Genomic DNA, 17,203 nt, shown 5'->3' on the forward strand with positions numbered 1-17,203 from the left:
CGGTATGCAGGGATCGGCGCCAGATCTGTCCATCTGTGCCCGATTCAAGCATACGGGTTGTAAATACAAGATACTATAGAACACAAGGTAACGTTTTCGGAGGGGTAAGTACGATTGTGTATGTTCAGGAACAGGTCATGACTGTAAAACAATTTTTAAACGTTTTAATAACAAAAATGCATTACATACATTTACATACACTAATTAACATATAAACACAAAGCTTAAAATAAAAGGGAATAATTGTGAAAGGTTTACTTAGCCGAAATGCTGTCTATGTGGGAATATTTCCTTCTGGGAAAAGAAATGCAAAGTCCTTGGTTTCAGAATCGTAGGCCTTTAGGTAAATTTTGTAATCCAAGCAGATGTTACAGTTCCAAGATGGCTGCTAACCACATGGTCCTCTGGTTAGCAGCAGCAGACTCTCGTGAAATGGGATTTGGGAGGACTGAAGTCCGCCTGCTGGCAATGTGCTTTTGATGAAGCTGGTTTGGGGGTGTGGCAACGCCTTCCCCCTCTGAATTACCCACCAATGACAGCCCACCTCTTCCTAGGAGGATTTTGAGCTTAAATCGTAAAACACTAACTCAAACGATACATGTCATATTTAGGTGGATAGCAGATTCATAATTGTCAAAAAATACCGATTAATATGACATCTTGCATGAGTGCATTAGGCTTTCCTGTCCCCGAGAAGGGTCGTACACCAAGAACCGGATTAGTTATATCAGCACGATGGCCTGGTGCACACCAGAGGAGTTTTTAGGAGCGTTTTGAGTTTTTAAATCTGCTGCTAATGTTATCCTATGTGTCTGTGCACACTGGAGAAATGAGGTTTTGTAAAAAAAAAACAAAAAAAACATAGCATTACATTGGGAAGAGCTTTTGAAACCTCTAGCGTTTGGGCGCTAGAGGTTTCAAAAGCTCTTCCCAATGTAATGCTATGTGTTTTTTTTACAAAACCTCATTGCTCCAGAAAAACTCCTCTGGTGTGCACCAGGCCATTGGGCAGATTTTAACGAATAAGACTATATTCATTTCATAGCTGTGCTATACACTGTTTTCATTTAACAGACCAAAATTATAAACCATATGCATTTAAATCTATTCCTAATCAGAGCCACTTCGGCTGGACTCCCGCTGGGGAAGCTCGCCTTAGCCTTTCCTGTGATGAAAGGAACTTTTGGTGCTCAATTAGCATCTGAGTGTGACCAGCTAGAACAACCTGACATATTACACCCGTGTCACTGGCCAGTAAGGAATTCTTTTGAACAAGTTAATTAAAACAACCATGCCTTCACTTGCCAAAAAACATATTTCATGAAAAGAAAAAATGTCATTTTGCGATGCTTTGAACGATACGGAATCGCTAATAGTCTCGACTTCCGTATCATTCATGACAGGCAGGTCTATAGATGTCCCTAGTTTAGGTAAGCAGGTCTATGCGGCAAGCCTTGGCATAGTTGAGGCCCCAGTGATAGTTTTACATTGTGCTCCAAGCACAAGTGTTATGAAGCCCCTTAACCTCAGCCATATGCCACACAGGCCAGCCAGCCATATGCCACACAGGCCAGCAGCCAGCAGAAAAAGTAAGTAACTGCGAGGGGTGGGAGGGAAACACACACAGCACAATGGAGCAGCAGGCCAGGGAGGAGTGCAGCCACACCTAGTCCTAGTCTTGTGCTAGGTAGAACAGCATTGTGACTGGGCCTGCCTGCCTGCCAGCCACTGGGTCTGCCTGCCTGCCACTGCCTGCCTGCCACTGGGCCTGCCTGCCTGCCACTGGGCCTGCCTGCCTGCCACTGGGCCTGCCTGCCTCTGGGCCTGCCTGCGACTGGGCCTGCCTGCCTGCCTGTGTGACGTCACCTGGGGTCAGCCAGACACTGCCTGGGCATTCTCCAGGCAAGGCAATGTAGTGGTGGAGTAGGACTATTGTTACAAGTAGCTAGTAAACTAAGGAACAGAGCACCTTAAAACAGCCACACAATCACTAGAACATACAGTAAGGTCAGTAAACAGTTACACAGCCTACCTGTCCTTATCAGTCATCAGCAACAGCAGCACCTCTCCCTACACTGACTCCAAGCAGAATGAAAATGGCTGACGGGATCATGCCTTTTATAGAGTGGGGAGTGGCCCGAGTGGTGATCATGTCATGTACCCCGGTAACTATCTGCTGGCGAATGTGTTCGGCCATCCCTACTCCTAGGTTACATTAATTGCAGATAGAAGCAGCCAATGCATGGGGGCTACTGCTAACTCACTTTATGGAATTAATTTCTGCAAGCACCCTTCCCCGGAAAATAATTGTTATGCGGCAGTATTGTAATCAGCATCGTAATTCTCCCCATGCAGCTGCGCCTCCCTCCGTCCCCCACCCACACAGCGCTCCAGGTGACTGCCTGGTCGGCCTGGTGCACTAGGTGCCTCTGTATACAAATTGTATTTTTTTTTTTTTTTTTTGAGCCATAACTGATGGCTAACATAGAACAATACTGCTACTACTTTTTTTTCCCAACTGTATAATATGCTTAAAGGGAACCAGAGAGGAACGGTTATAAAATATAGAACAAGCTTTTATACATACCTGGGGCTTGTTCCAGCCCCATAAGCCTGGATCACTCCCACGCCACCATCCTCCGCTTCCTGTATTGGCGGTACCGGGTCCAGTCACTTCCGGCGGACACGGCCAATTGTCCGCATCACAGGGTCTCCCTCCATACCCGTACGCATGAGGCTGCGCAGTAGGCAGCCTCATGCGTACGTATATGGAGGGGCCCCATGTGATGCGGACAATTGGCCGCGTCTGCCGGCCGACTGGCGGCAATGACGGGACCCGGTACCGGTGAATCCAGGCAGCAGAGGACGGCGGCGTGGGAGCGATCCGTGCGTATGGGGCTGGAGGAAGCCCCAGGTATGTATAAAAGCTTCCCCCCCAACGTCTCTGGTTCCCTTTAACGTTATATAGACTTGCACATTTTCTAAAACCATGCATTCTTACATACAGTATGTATCCTTACCACACACATATTCAAGGCAACATATTGCAGTATGACTAGGGCTAGGAATTTGCTAGTGTAATATAAAGTTTTGTTACATTACCTGGTTGAATATTCTCATATACGATCTTGACATAATGGTCACGATCAGGTCTGAGTATTTCATGATTGAAACCAAGGGCATGGAAAACCTCATGCTGAATCACTCCTGTGAGCATGCATCCCTTCTTATTGAGAGAAAGAGGTGTGACAGCCAGTGTCTTGCCAATATTGGTCCAACAACTGAAGAAAAAAAGTGGTTAAGTTTTTTTTTTTCTCTCAAATATGGCATGCATTAATAGTTCTTGCTCAGAGCGGTTCTGATTCTGGTACGTTTGTTAACTTAAATTTAACAATTATTGTAACATTTGCTCTAGGAATATTTCATAAAACCAGTGGCGTAGCAATAAGTGGTGCAGAGGTTGCGACTGCATTGGGGCCCTTAGGCCAGCTCCGGTAGCGGGTACCCGCACTTCCATCAGTGCGTCAGTCTGACGTAAGGGAAGTGCGCCCTCTATGTATCCCTCCAGCTGCTGCTAGAGAGATATGCAAAGGGTGCACTTCTCTTGCATATACTTGAGCCGACTGATGGAAGTGTGGGTACCTGGTACCGGAGCTGCAGACATCAGGGGACAGCGGTGTGGGAGCGATCCAAGCAGATGGGGCTGGAGGAAGCCCCAGGTATGTATACATTTTTTTGTCCTGAGCTCTGGTACAGTTTAAAGGTGAAAACACCTGTAGGCTCAAGTGGTTAAAGTCATGTGGGTTTTTTGCTTCCCAGGGGGAGTGGGAGTTGTGATCCTCTTACCAGCAGTCTTCAGCCTATAATCACCCATAGGCGTTTGTTTGGAATCTCTAGGGGAATCCCACATTTTTTTTTTTCAGCCAAATTTTTTTTTTTGTTACCCAAAATAAGCATATAAGCATTGTTGATTCCTCTCATTACCCTCGGTCCCTCTAACCACTCCTTTGAAAATGTGACCTAAAGGAACACGATCAAACCAAGTGTTCTAAAATCACAATGTACAAATAAGGTAGCTGTGTAAACATTTTCCCATTTTTCATGTTAAATATCAGGAAAAAGCTTTAATTCATTGTATGTAGGATTTAGCTTTATTGGAACACGTTCTCAAAAGGGGTGTCTGTTTCAATGCACAGCCAGCTTTTTTTTGCATAGCAGACTACAGAGTATTTTTCTCTAAAAATAATTAGATATAAAAAGCTGTGGTGTCACAGACCATTACAAATGTTTATAACTAGTTACATTTCTCTGCTCTCTTTAGATACTTCAGTCACAGACACAGGACACAGTACACAGCTGCTGAGAGCTTTCTCTCACACAAAGGGTTAACGGATGCACTGTGAGGGCCCGTTTCCACTTGTGTGGTGTGAATTAGTCGCAGAAAACGCAAAAACGAATTCGCACGCGGATGCAAATTTTAACGCAAATTCGCGGGCGTTTTTGCATATGTTAATGAGCACGCGAATTTAACCAGGTCAGTGCCTGTGTGCTTTTACATTTTATGCGAAAACACCTGCGAATTTGCGTTTAACTTTGCATATGAAAACGCATGCGAATTTCCTGTTAAACACATTGTATGCGAATCGCAAAATTCTGAAGGCTCTGCTGTGCAGATTTTTTCTGCACAGAAAAATGCTCAGAAATCCTGACAAGTGGAAACAGTCCCATCCACTAGGAAACGCATGCAGATTCGCTCTAGTGGAAACGGGCCCTAAGGGAATTCCCCGTCCCCTCATGGTTCACTTTACCATCAGATTACAGCAGACTTGTCATCAGTTAGGACCACTATCACGAACTTTCCATAAAATAAAACTAAACAAAGATTTACTAATTAAAGAATGCTAGTAAAAGGGATAGTGAAGGGTAGGTAATTAGTTAAAAATTAAAAATTACCCTGCCGTTTACACATTCACCACAACGTGATGGACTGCTCCTATCTGCTCTGGCTTAAATCACAGGAGAAGACAGTAATACTGCTTGAAAAGCCATTAGCAGACTGCAGTACAATCTAATAATCTAGCCAAGCAGATAGCTGTCCTGTGGGAAGAGTTGTCACATTCACACTGTGGTGAATGTGTAAACAGCAGGGCAATTTATTTACCAATTCCCTACCCTTCACTATCCCTTCTACTAGCATCCTTTCCTGAATAAATCTCTTCTAGTTTTGTTTTTTTAGAAATTTCACAAGAGTGGTCCTTTAAGAGTGATAGGAATTTGATATAGTATGAAATAGCTTAAGAGATAAGCAAGTGAAATGTATACACCATTATTTACCAGCACTTCAGGAACACTCCATCCCGCGTCCAGTTAAAAATGGCGCCCGCCAAATAATGGCGCCTGGTTACGCACGATATTTTTTTAACCACTTGACGACTGCAGTGCTAAACCCCCCTAAAGACCAGGCCATTTTTTACAATTCCGACCACTGCAGTTATAACTGTTTATTGCTCGGTTATACAACTTACCACCCAAACAAATTTTACGTCCTTTTCTTCTCACTAACACAGCTTTCTTTTAGTGCTATTTGATTGCTGCTGCGATTTTTACTTATTATATTCATCAAAAAATACAGGAATTTTGTCAAAAAAAATGATTTTTTTAATTTTCTGTGCTGACATTTTTCAAATAAAGTAAAATTTCTGTATACATGCAGCGCGAAAAATGTGGACAAACATGTTTTTGATAAAAAAAAAACCCATTCAGTGTATATTTATTGGTTTGGGTAAAAGTTATAGCGTTTACAAACTATGGTGCAAAAAGTGAATTTTCCTATTTTCAAGCATCTATGACTTTTCTGACCCCCTGTCATGTTTCATGAGGGGCTAGAATTCCAGGATAGTATAAATACCCCCCAAATGACCCCACTTTGGAAAGAAGACATCCCAAAGTATTCACTGAGAGGAATAGTGAGTTCATAGAAGATTTTATTTTTGGTCACAAGTTAGCGGAAAATGACACTTTGTGAAAAAAACAAAAATCAATTTCCGCTAACTTGTGACAAAAAAAATAAAAGCTTCTATGAACTCACCATACTCCTAACGGAATACCTTGGGCTGTCTTCTTTCTATAATGGGGTCATTTGTGGTGTTCCTATACTGCCCTGGCATTTTAGGCACCCTAAACCGTAAGGAGTAGTCTTGAAACCTAATTTCTCAAAATGACCTGTGAAATCCTAAAGGTACTCATTGGACTTTGGGCCCCTTAGCGCAGTTAGGGTACAAAAAAGTGCCACACATGTGGTATCGCTGTACTCGGGAGAAGTAGTATAATGTGTTTTGGGGTGTATTTTTACATATACTCATGCTGGGTGGGAGAAATATCTCTGTAAATGACAATTTTTTGATTTTTTACACACAATTGTCCATTTACAGAGATATTTCTCCCACCCAGCATGGGTATATGTAAAAATACACCACAAAACACATTATACTATTTCTCCTGAGTACGGCGATACCACGTGTGGCACCTTTTTGCACCCTAACTGCGCTAAGGGGCCCAAAGTCCAATGAGTACCTTTAGGATTTCACAGGTCATTTTGCGGAATTTGATTTCCAGACTACTCCTCACGGTTTAGGGCCCCTAAAATGCCAGGGCAGTATAGGAACCCCACAAATGCCCCAATTTTAGAAAGAAGACACCCCAAGGTATTCCGTTAGGAGTATGGTGAGTTCATAGAAGATTTTATTTTTTGTCACTAGTTAGAGGAAAAATGACACTTTGTGAAAAAAACAATAAAAAACAGTTTCCGCTAACTTGTGACAAAAAAATAAAATCTTCTATGAACTCACCATACTCCTAACAAAATACCTTGGGGTGTCTTCTGTCTAAAATGGCGTAATTTGTGGGGTTCCTATACTGTCCTGGCATTTTAGGGGCCCTAAACCGTGAGGAGTAGTCTTGAAACCAAATTTCTCAAAATGACCTGTGAAATCCTAAAGGTACTCATTGGACTTTGGGCCCCTTAGCGCACTTAGGGTGCAAAAAAGTGCCACACATGTGGTATCCCCATACTCAGGAGAAGTAGTATAATGTGTTATGCGGTGTATTTTACACATACCCATGCTGGGTGGGAGAAATCTCTGTAAATGGACAATTGTGTGTAAAAAAAAATGGAAAAAGTTGTCATTTACAGAGATATTTCTCCCACCCAGCAAGGGAATGTGTGAAAAGACAACCCAAAACACATTATACTACTTCTCCTGAGTACGGGGATACCACGTGTGTGACACCTTTTTGCAGCCTAGCTGTGCAAAGGGGCCCAAAGTCCAATAAGTACCTTTAGGATTTCACAGGTCAATTTTACTCATTTGTTTTCCAGACTACACCTCACGGTTTAGGGCCCCTAAAATGCCAGGGAAGTATAGGAACCCCACAAGTGATCCCATTTTGGAAAGAAGACACCCCAAGGTATTCCATGAGGGGTATGATGAGTTCATAGAATATTTTATCTTTTTACACAAGTTAGTGGAAATGGATTTTTTAGGTTTTTTTCTCACAAAGTGTCATTTTCCACTAACTTGTGACAACAAATAAAATCTTCTATGAACTCACCATACCCCTCATGGAATACCTTGGGGTGTCTTCTTTCCAAAATAGGGTCACTTGTGGGGTTCCTATACTGCCTTGGCATTTTAGGGGCCCTAAACTGTGAGGAGTAGTCTGGAAACCAAATAATTAAAATTGACCTGTGAAATTCTAAAGGTACTCATTGGAATTTGGGCCCCTTTGCACAGCTAGGCTGCAAAAAAAGTGTCACACGTGTGGTATCGCTGTACTCAGGAATAGTAGTATAATGTGTTTTGGGGTGTATTTTCACACATAACCAATCCTGTGTGTGAGAAATCTCTCTGTAAATGACAATTTTTTCCATTTTTTTACAGTAAATTGTCATTTACAGAGATATTTCTGCCACCCAGCATGGGTATGTGTGGAAAGACACCCCAAAACACATTATACTACTACTCATTAAAATGGCAATACCACATATGTGACACTTTTTTGCAGGCTAGCTGCGCAAACTTGCCCAAAGTCCAATGAGCACCTTTAGGCTTTACAGGGGTGCTCACAATTTAGGCCCCCACCAAACAATTCCAGGACAGTAAAACACCCCAGAAATGACCCCATTTTGGAAAGAAGAGACCCCAAGGTATTCCACGAGGGGCATACTGAGTTCATATAAAATTTTATTTTTTTGTCATAAGTTAGCGGAAAATGACACTGTGGGAAAAAAATAAAAAAATCCATTTCTGCTAACTTATGACAAAAAAAATCTATGAACTCACCATGCCCCTCAGCGAATACCTTGGGGTGTCTTCTTTCTAAAACGGGGTCACTTGTGGGGGTCTGTCCTGGCATTTTAGCGTCTCCACAATCATTACATGTATGGCCAGTATTAGGAGTTTCTGCTAAACTCCTCATATTGGGCATACGGGTGATGCACTTTTTTCTCCATAAAAGGAAAAATGAACGGCAAAGATTCTCACATTCGCATTGATCAATGTGGATGAAAAAATATCTGCCAAAATATGTGAAAAAAGAGGGGGGGCATGGCGTTTGCCAGGACATAGGAGCACCGCCCACAAAATTTTCCAAACCCACTTTGCTCCTACGCCCTGGCAAACCAGATTAATCCATTCACATCGATCGATGTGGATGAAAAAAACCTTTGCCAGTTTTGATACAAAGTGCTTGCCAAAGCATAGGAGCTCCAACACCGCCCCTCAGCTCATATGCCTTGGCAAACGTATCTTACTGCGGAGGAGAAATCTCGTCCTGCAGCGCTGCATGCACCGACTTGTGTGTAATCTGACAGACGCGCAATGCTTCTGTCAGGATGCACCATCAGTGCTGCAGCTGGTTGGTCGATCAGTCGTTCGCTCGGTCCACCTGGAAGGGTAAAGGATGGAAAAAGAGAGAAAAAAACATACAAAAAAAACCAAGCAAGCAGCAATGCAAGAAATTCATTAACATTCGTAAACTTTATTAAACCTTTTTAACCAAACAATAACATTTGGAACTTTTGCTTAACTGTTTTTTTTTTTGTTTTTTGTTTTTTAACTTGCCTTCCGAGGACAAACTTCTCCTTCCCCATGGGACAGTGTGCAAAGCGCAAATCGCACAGAGATGTAGCAAAGTACACTATGCACTTTGTCCCAAGTGAAAGGAGAGGTTTCTGGCAGCCCTGTGTATTTGGGTCTCTCAAAAGCAGATGTCTGGTTTCACGCGCAGTAGCGTAGGTATGCACTAGCTTTAAGTCGAACACTTCCGGCGTAAGGGGGGACCGCAAAGTGGGACTTTCGCTAGGCAATATGCTGCAACACATCGCTCCAGTGGGAAAGAGCCTTGAGAGACTACTACCGTGTCTCACGTTCCCTACTCCAATAGCGAATGTGTTCGTGCAACTTTTCAAAACACTCCTCTATGCATAGGGCAGGCTGGTCAGGACAGTAGGGACAATAAAAAGTGGTGTCACGCCTCATTCCATCCCTCTTACAGACACGACAATGTTTTCTTGGGGTGCGTTGACCTGGGGTACTTGGAAAGACATAAGCATAGTGTCTTTCATGTAGCCGGCTAACTACATTAGGGGGATTGGCCACGGCCCCTCCTGGATACAGGAGTTCCAAAATGATCTCTTTCTGAAATGCTGTTCTTCCAGCCTTACTGTAGAGAACAAAGCTGTTGTACATTGCCAATTGAATCAAGTAAATAGCCACTTTCTTATACCAGCGGCTGGTCCTTCGGGAAACTAAATAGGGAGCCAACATCTGGTCATTGAAGTCCACCCCTCCCATGTTTAAATTATAGTCGTGGACGGCGAGGGGTTTCTCAACAACCTCAGTTGCTCGCTGAATTTGGACTGTCGTGTCTCCGTGAATGGTCGACAGAAGGTAAACGTCCCCCTTGTCCTTCCATTTCACTGCAAGAAGGTCGTCATTACACAAGGTAGCCCTCTCCCCCCGTGCAAGTCGGGTAGCAGTGAGATATTGGGGGAAGCCCCGGCGACTAGGCCGCACGGTGCCAAAGCAGGGAATTCCGAGTATCTTCAAATGCTGATAGAGGGCCACACTTGTGTAGTAGTTGTCAACATAGAGATGGTACCCCTTGTGGAATAAAGGTGACATCAAGTCCCACACAATCTTGCCACTGCATCCCAGGTAGTCAGGGCATCCGACCGGCTCCAATTTTGTGTCTTTTCCCTCATAGACCCTAAAGCGATATGTATAGCCTGTGGCCCTTTCACAGAGCTTATACAGCTTGACCCCATACCGGGCGCGCTTGGTTGGGATGTACTGCTTAATGCCAAGGCGCCCGGGAAAATGTACGAGGGAGTCGTCTATACAGATGTTCTGTTCAGGGGTGTAAGCATCTGCAAATTTGGATGACAGGTGGTCTATGAGGGGCCGAAATTTGTGGAGCCGGTCATAGTCAGCGTGGCCTCTTTCATGACAGGTTGTATCATCATTAAAGTGCAGGAAGCGCAGGATGTCCTCAAAATGTGACCTGGACATGGCAGCAGAGTACATGGGCATGTGATGTATTGGGTGCGTAGACCAATAGGACCGCAATACATTTTTTTTAGTTAGACCCATGTTAAGGAGAAGGCCCAAAAAGATTTTAAATTCGAAAACTGTGACCTGTTTCCACCGAAAAGGCTGGGCATGGGAGCTGTTCGGATTGGCGGTGATAAATTGTGTGGCCTTACGGTTGGTCTCTGCCACGACTAAGTCGTAGAGATCCTCGGTGAAGATCAGATGAAAAGCGTCTAGGGTCGATCCTAAATCTGTCTCCACCTGGATTCCAGACTGGGCGGTGAAAAGGGGGCACTATGGGTGCGGCGGAATTAGGGAACTTCCAATGAGGGTTTGCCAGCACCTCTGGGAGCCTAGGGGTACTACGGGCCCGTGTTTCTGGTGGCTGCGACTGGGGTGTTACTGCACGTACCACCGAACCAGTTTTAACTGCCATGCTGGTGCTCGCCACTTCACCAGGGTCTACGGCAGTACTGGTTTCAAGTCCAGGATGTGCTGCGCTGTTGGTGCATGCCTCACCATCAAAATCTGGATCAGCGCTAGCACCACTCTGCTGCCCTTGATATTGATCCTGCGCAACCTGCGGTCCACTGACATGGGGTCGGGTACGCCTGGCGCTAGCAGGGACCACAACCTCGTCATCAGAACTATCGGTCAGAGAGTCACTGTCCTCTACAGGTTCATATTCTGAGCCTGGATTCATCGGATAAGAAGTCCCAATCACTCTCACCCGACTCGGCCATAATACCGTAGGCCTCTTGCAGGGAATACATCTTTTTTGCCATTTTGGGCTGCTAAATTAGAGGGTATTCCTCTGAGACCACCCAGGAAAAAAATGCACCTGTCTAGCAAATGGGAGTATTTAAGTAATCAGCTGCGATCGCTCAGTTTTGATTAAAAAAAAAAAAAAAATCAAAACTGATCTTTATAGCGTCGCAACTATTGTGTTGGTTTTTTGCAGTGATCAGAAAACAAAAATTTCTTTCACTTGGTGGGGCGGGCTGAACGCAAGTGCGGCAGAACGATCAGGCCTGATCGGGCAAACACTGCGTTTTTAGTGGAGCCTACTCTAAGGTGACCCTAACGTACTTATATAGATCTGACTGCGATCAGTACTGATCACTTACAGATACTATATAGTACCAATGCTGATTAGCGACAGTGATGACACTAATCAGCGACTTATTAGTGACTGCGGTGTAGTGGGCTGGGCGCTAACTACCTAACAAAGCCTAGCTAACTCACTGGCCAAAAAATAGTGCACAGGCAATAGATGTCACTCAGATCTCACTCAGACCTCGATCAGAGCTGTGACAGGCGACCAGATTTCAATCACAGTGCAGCTGTCAGATGCCAACCAATGTAAACTCACAGGGCAATCACAGATCATAAACCAATTCCAATGCAATCAATACATCAATCAATCAATCAATCAATCAGATGTTAAAAATCAGTGCACAGGCAATATATGTCACTCACACGTCACTCAGACCTCGATCAGAGCTGTGACAGGCGACCAGATGACACTCAGACCTCAGTCAGACGCCTTGGCAGGGCAGTGAGGGGGGCTATGGGGGGGTGATCAGCGGTGATCTCGGGGGGGGGGGGGGGGGGGAATCGAGCAGGGAAACGTGCGGGTCTTAGTGAGCAGGGCTCTCTCCTGGTGGTCCGGGAACGCTGTGACCAGGAGAGGAGGAAGCAGCCAGTATAATACACGTTGTTTACATAACAACGTGTATTATACGCATAGGATTGGGCTGTTTGAACGATCGCAGCCCGCCGGCGCTGCTAATTGGCCGGCGGGCTGATGACACAGGGGGCCGCAAGGGATGCCGGGCGATGTGCGCGCGCAATCGCCCGCATTGTGCACGGAAAGGACCTTCCGCCAATCGACGTTAGGCGGTCCTGGGGCTGCCGCTGCAGCCACGCCTACTGGCGTGACGCGGGCGGCAGGTGGTTAAAACCAATATTTATCGTTTTTCCAAAAACCAATATTTATCATTTTTCAAAACAATATTTATCGTTTTTCCCAAAAACAATATTTATCATTTTAACAAAAAAACAATATTTATAGTTTTTACAAAAAACAATATTTATCGTTTTTACAAAAAACAATATTTTTGTTTTTGAGAGTATAAAGTTCCGTGTGTGTGCGTGTGCGTGGATATATAGATAGATAGATAGATAGGATATACACACACAAACACACAAACACACAGCAAAACCCATATTCAACACATTTCAAAACGATATTTATCGTTTTATGGAAGTCAAAACGATAAATATCGTTTAGTGCGGCGCCATTTTTTAACTCATAAAATGATAAATATCGTTTTATAATGCAAATTAATGCGGCGCCATTTTTACACTGTAGGCTCTTGCGCCATTTTTAACTGATCCCCTCCATCCCAGGTAGAAAAAACAAACAAAAAAAACACACCACATGTTAATCTATAGTGTTCCTACTAGTAGTCAAATTTAATGGCCGGAAGAGATGGGCTTGCTGTGTTCTCTCCTATGACCCTACAATTCCCTCTACCCCACCCCACTCACTGCCTTTTATAGGAGTTACTGGACTCTTGTTGAGGGGAGTGGATAGGGGGTAATATAGGGGGCTGTTTGAAGAAAGGAACAAAGCAAACACAGAGGTATGGGGATCCAGCATGAACATACCTCTGTGCAGTGGCGTAACTTGAACTCATTGGGCCCCCCTGCCAAACTTTGGATAGGGGCTCCTCTTGACCCTGCTGAACACTGAATGGGGACTGTCTACAGATCTGTGTCTGCAAAACTTTGTATGATTCCTTATCAGTGGCTGAGCAGATGCAGTCATTAGAAAAATTGTGTAGAGAACAGCCTTTTTTTTTCTCCATACCCTTTGTAGTCAGTCTCTAAGGACAGGGAAAAGAAATTCCTCCCCCCACAGGGCCCCCTGCAGCTGCATCCCTTGCAGGGTCTATTGTTACGCCCCTGCCTCTGTGCTTACACCTTCGGGAGCTTTGCCTCGGGTCAAGTGACCTTTAAATTGGCCTTTAGATAATCTGTGTACACTAGGATCATCACCACTTTAAAGGACAATTAAAGTGAGAGGGATATGGAGGCTGCCATATTTATTTCCGTATAAGCAATACTAGTTGCCTGGCTGTCCTGCTGATCCTCTGCCTCTAATATTTTTTATCAACAGAACTTGAACAAGCATGCAACAGATCAGAGGTTTCTGACATTGTAAGATCAGCTGCATGCTTGTTTCTGGTGTTATTCAGAAACTACTGCAGCCAAATAGACCAGCAGGGCTGCCAGGCAACTGGTACTGTTTAAAGAGACTATGACGTGAATAAAAATTGTTATTTTTACCTGGTAGTAAGCTTCAGGGGTAGGAGGAGAGGTAATCCGCTGCATCCCCACAGCAAATAGAGGGGTTTGTAACCCCCAAAATCCCGGGGCAAACATCCACGATTTTCAAAGTCGTGGATTTTGCTGCCTGGGGAGGCAGAGCTTAGTGCTGTAGCTCTGCCTCTACTGAAGTCAATCGCTGTGCGGATTGAGAGGGGCGGGGAAAGGCGGAGATCCGCAGCGATTGACTTCAAGAGAGGCAGAGCTACAGCAGAAAGCTCTGCCTCTTTCAGGAAGCGCTCCCCAGATATTCCCCTGGGGGGGGGGGGGGTTCTAAAGCCCTTGTTTTGCTGCGGGGATGCAGCGGTTTACCTCTCCTCATACTCCTGAAGCCAACTACCAGGTAAAAATAATTTTTATTCGCTTCAGACTCTTTAAAAAGGAAATGCATTTGACAGTCTCCATATTCTTCTCACTACAGTTATCCTTTAAGGATAATGTCAGACACCAGTATGGCATTGGATAACTTAAAGAGAACCCGAGGCAGGGTTCTCGCAACAAAATCCCCATACAGAGGCTGGCTCTGCCTATCGAGCCCAGCCTCTGTTGCTAATCAGATCCCCCCTAAATCCCCCCTGCACTCAGCCAGACCCCATAAATCACAGCCGCGCTGTGCGGTTGTGTTTACCTTCCTAACGTCAGTTTTGGCGCTCCCCCCAGCCTCCTGCAGAGCTCCGATCCCCGCCCGCGTCCCTTCCCTCCAATCAGCGTGGAGGGAAGGGACGTGGGCGGGGACCGGAGCGATACAGGAAGCGGGGGAGAGCGGAGACTGACGTTAGGAAGCTAAACACAGCGGCTGTAATTTATGCGGTCTGGCTGAGCGCAGAGAGGATTTAGGGGGGATCTGATTAGCAACAGAGGCTGGGCTCGATAGGCAGAGCCAGCCTCTGTATGGGGATTTTGTTGTGAGAACCCCGCCTCGGGTTCTCTTTAAGGAGAACTAGTGTTAGAGGAAGGCTGAGAGGTAGCTATTGGTTTAACTTGGAGTTAGTTATCAGTTTTGGCAGCAGGTTAGTAGAAGGTCAACATTAGGGATGATTTTAGTTAGGCTTACATTTAAAAGAGTGGTTTGTGTTCCTGGAGAGTTTGCGAGGGGGTTAAATACTCCACTAACTGCTTTCTGGATCCTCATTGGCCACTGACAAATCTACCCTGGGATTGCCAAGTCATCAGCACCAAGAACCGCATCCATGTAATTAAGGCACCAGGAAATTTGGGCACAGGGCAAATTACTGCTCCCCTTCCAGGCCGCCATTGACTCAGGGGTAAGACATGGTCCGGCTGTCAACTATTGCTGGTGGCCAAATTACACCTTTTTATAGTAATTTGGGCACCATTTGAGCGCAGCTATAGCAGTTATGTACACTACAGCCTATGGCAGCTCATGGTGCACCCAAATTTCCCTGTGCCGTTTTGCACTGTTGCGGCAAAACACTATCTTGCTCTGACGAATAGTGCTCAATCAAGTTTTGTAGTCTGCTAAACTTTATGAAAAAAAATCTATTTGTTTAACCACACCTGCTGTGATTAAAACGTTGAATTTATGACAAGTGCTCTAAGAACAAAAAAAGTGTTGGTTACTCTTCAAATGTCAAATTCCATAGATATTCAATATGTTTCTTTTCAAATACTTAACTCACATGTTTCCTGGTTTAATGTCAATGTAATCATACTCAGTTTTCCGTTCCACAAAGTCCACGCAGCTCATAGTTGAAATTTCACGCAGTGACTTAACGATTGCGGCTCTTTTGACGTCAACTGTAAATGATATCAATAATTACTAAATGTATGAAATTCCAGATCCACACTGTAGACGCTATTTCTGCAAGTCCTCCAGAATGTCGTAAAATATATTATCCGGTTCAGTGCCACAGTGTCGAAGACCGCATGCATCCGAGCAACGTTCACCTCCCAATCATTCGCCAATAACTTTATTGCTACTTATCACAATTAATTGATCTATATCTTGTTTTTTCCACTACTAATTAGGCTCTCTTTGGGTAGTACATTTTGCTAAGAATTATTTTTTTCTAAATCCATTTTAACAGGAAGATTAAGAAAGAAATGAAAAAAAATATTTCTCAGTTTTTGGCCATTATAGTTTGAAATTTATATACGCTACCATAATTAAAACTCATGTATTTTATTTGCCCATCTGTCCCGCTTATTACACAGTTTAAATGATGTCCCTATCACAATTCATGGCGCCGAAATTTTATTTAGAAGTAAAGGTGCATTTTTTTAATTTGCGTCCATCACTATTTATAAGCTTATTATTTAAAATATAATAACATACTCTGTTGACATGCATATTTAAAAAGTTCAGAACCTTGGGTAACTATGTTTTTGTTTTATTGCATTTTTTTAAATTTTTTTTTTTTTATAAAAAAATGTATTTGGGTAATTTTTGGTGTGGGAGGGAAACCGCTAATTTTACATGTAAAATAACATAATTGTTTAATAAAAAAATGTATGTGGGTGCAGTTTACCATTTGGCCAGAAGATGGCCACAGTCAAAAAAGTCCTGGATGCGAATGATCTCGCATCCAGGAACTAAAAAGAAGAAGGTGATGTTTCCTGGGGGCAGAAATACAGCGCTCTCTGAATAGAAAGCGTCGGTATTTCTCCGGGGGACGTAGATCGGTGAATGGGAATTCTATTCCCATTCACTGATTGGGGGACTAGTGGCGGGTGCGCACCCGAACGCGCGCACCACGCGGCAGCAGCAGAGCCTATTCTGGACGAGTACGTTCGTCCAGATAGGCCGAACTGGTTATAATGTATATATATTTCAAACAAAAAGGGAACACACAAATAAGACATCCTAGATCTGAATGAATGAAATAATATTTCGTTCTTTACATAGTTGAATGTGCTGACAACAAAAGTCACACAAATTATCATTGGAAATCAAGTTTACCATCCCATGAAGGTCTGGGTTTGGAGTCACACAACATTAAAGTGTGAAAAACAAAACAAAAAAAACAAAAAAACACTGCAGGCTGATCCAACTTTGAAGTAATGTCCTTAAAACAAGACAAAACGAGGCTTAAAGGGAACGTAAACTGAGAAGGATATGGATTTTTCCTTTTAAAATAAAACCAGTTGCCCGACTCTGCTGATCCTGCGTCTCTAATACTTTCAGCCACCCACCCCTCAACAAGCATGCAGATCAGGTGCTCTGACTGAAGTCAGACTGAATTAGCTGCGTGCTTGTT

The 17,203-nt window shown here is 44.0% G+C and overlaps 1 protein-coding gene across 3 annotated transcripts in view; it reads right to left on the bottom strand.

The window, feature by feature from the left end:
- The window catches only part of LOC137537607 (embryonic protein UVS.2-like), a 242,693-nt gene that overhangs the window by 213,457 nt on the left and 12,033 nt on the right, over positions 1-17,203 (bottom strand). For all 3 annotated transcript variants that reach the window (XM_068259491.1, XM_068259490.1, XM_068259492.1), the window contains exons 2-3: positions 15,626-15,743; positions 3,103-3,281 (exon numbers count right to left, since the gene is read on the bottom strand). In XM_068259491.1, the coding sequence (XP_068115592.1) occupies positions 3,103-3,281; positions 15,626-15,693 (247 nt within the window). In that variant the 5' untranslated portion in view covers positions 15,694-15,743. The remainder of the gene's footprint in view (positions 1-3,102; positions 3,282-15,625; positions 15,744-17,203) is intronic.

Source organism: Hyperolius riggenbachi, chromosome 11, assembly GCF_040937935.1.
Source record: "Hyperolius riggenbachi isolate aHypRig1 chromosome 11, aHypRig1.pri, whole genome shotgun sequence".
NCBI lineage: Eukaryota > Metazoa > Chordata > Amphibia > Anura > Hyperoliidae > Hyperolius > Hyperolius riggenbachi.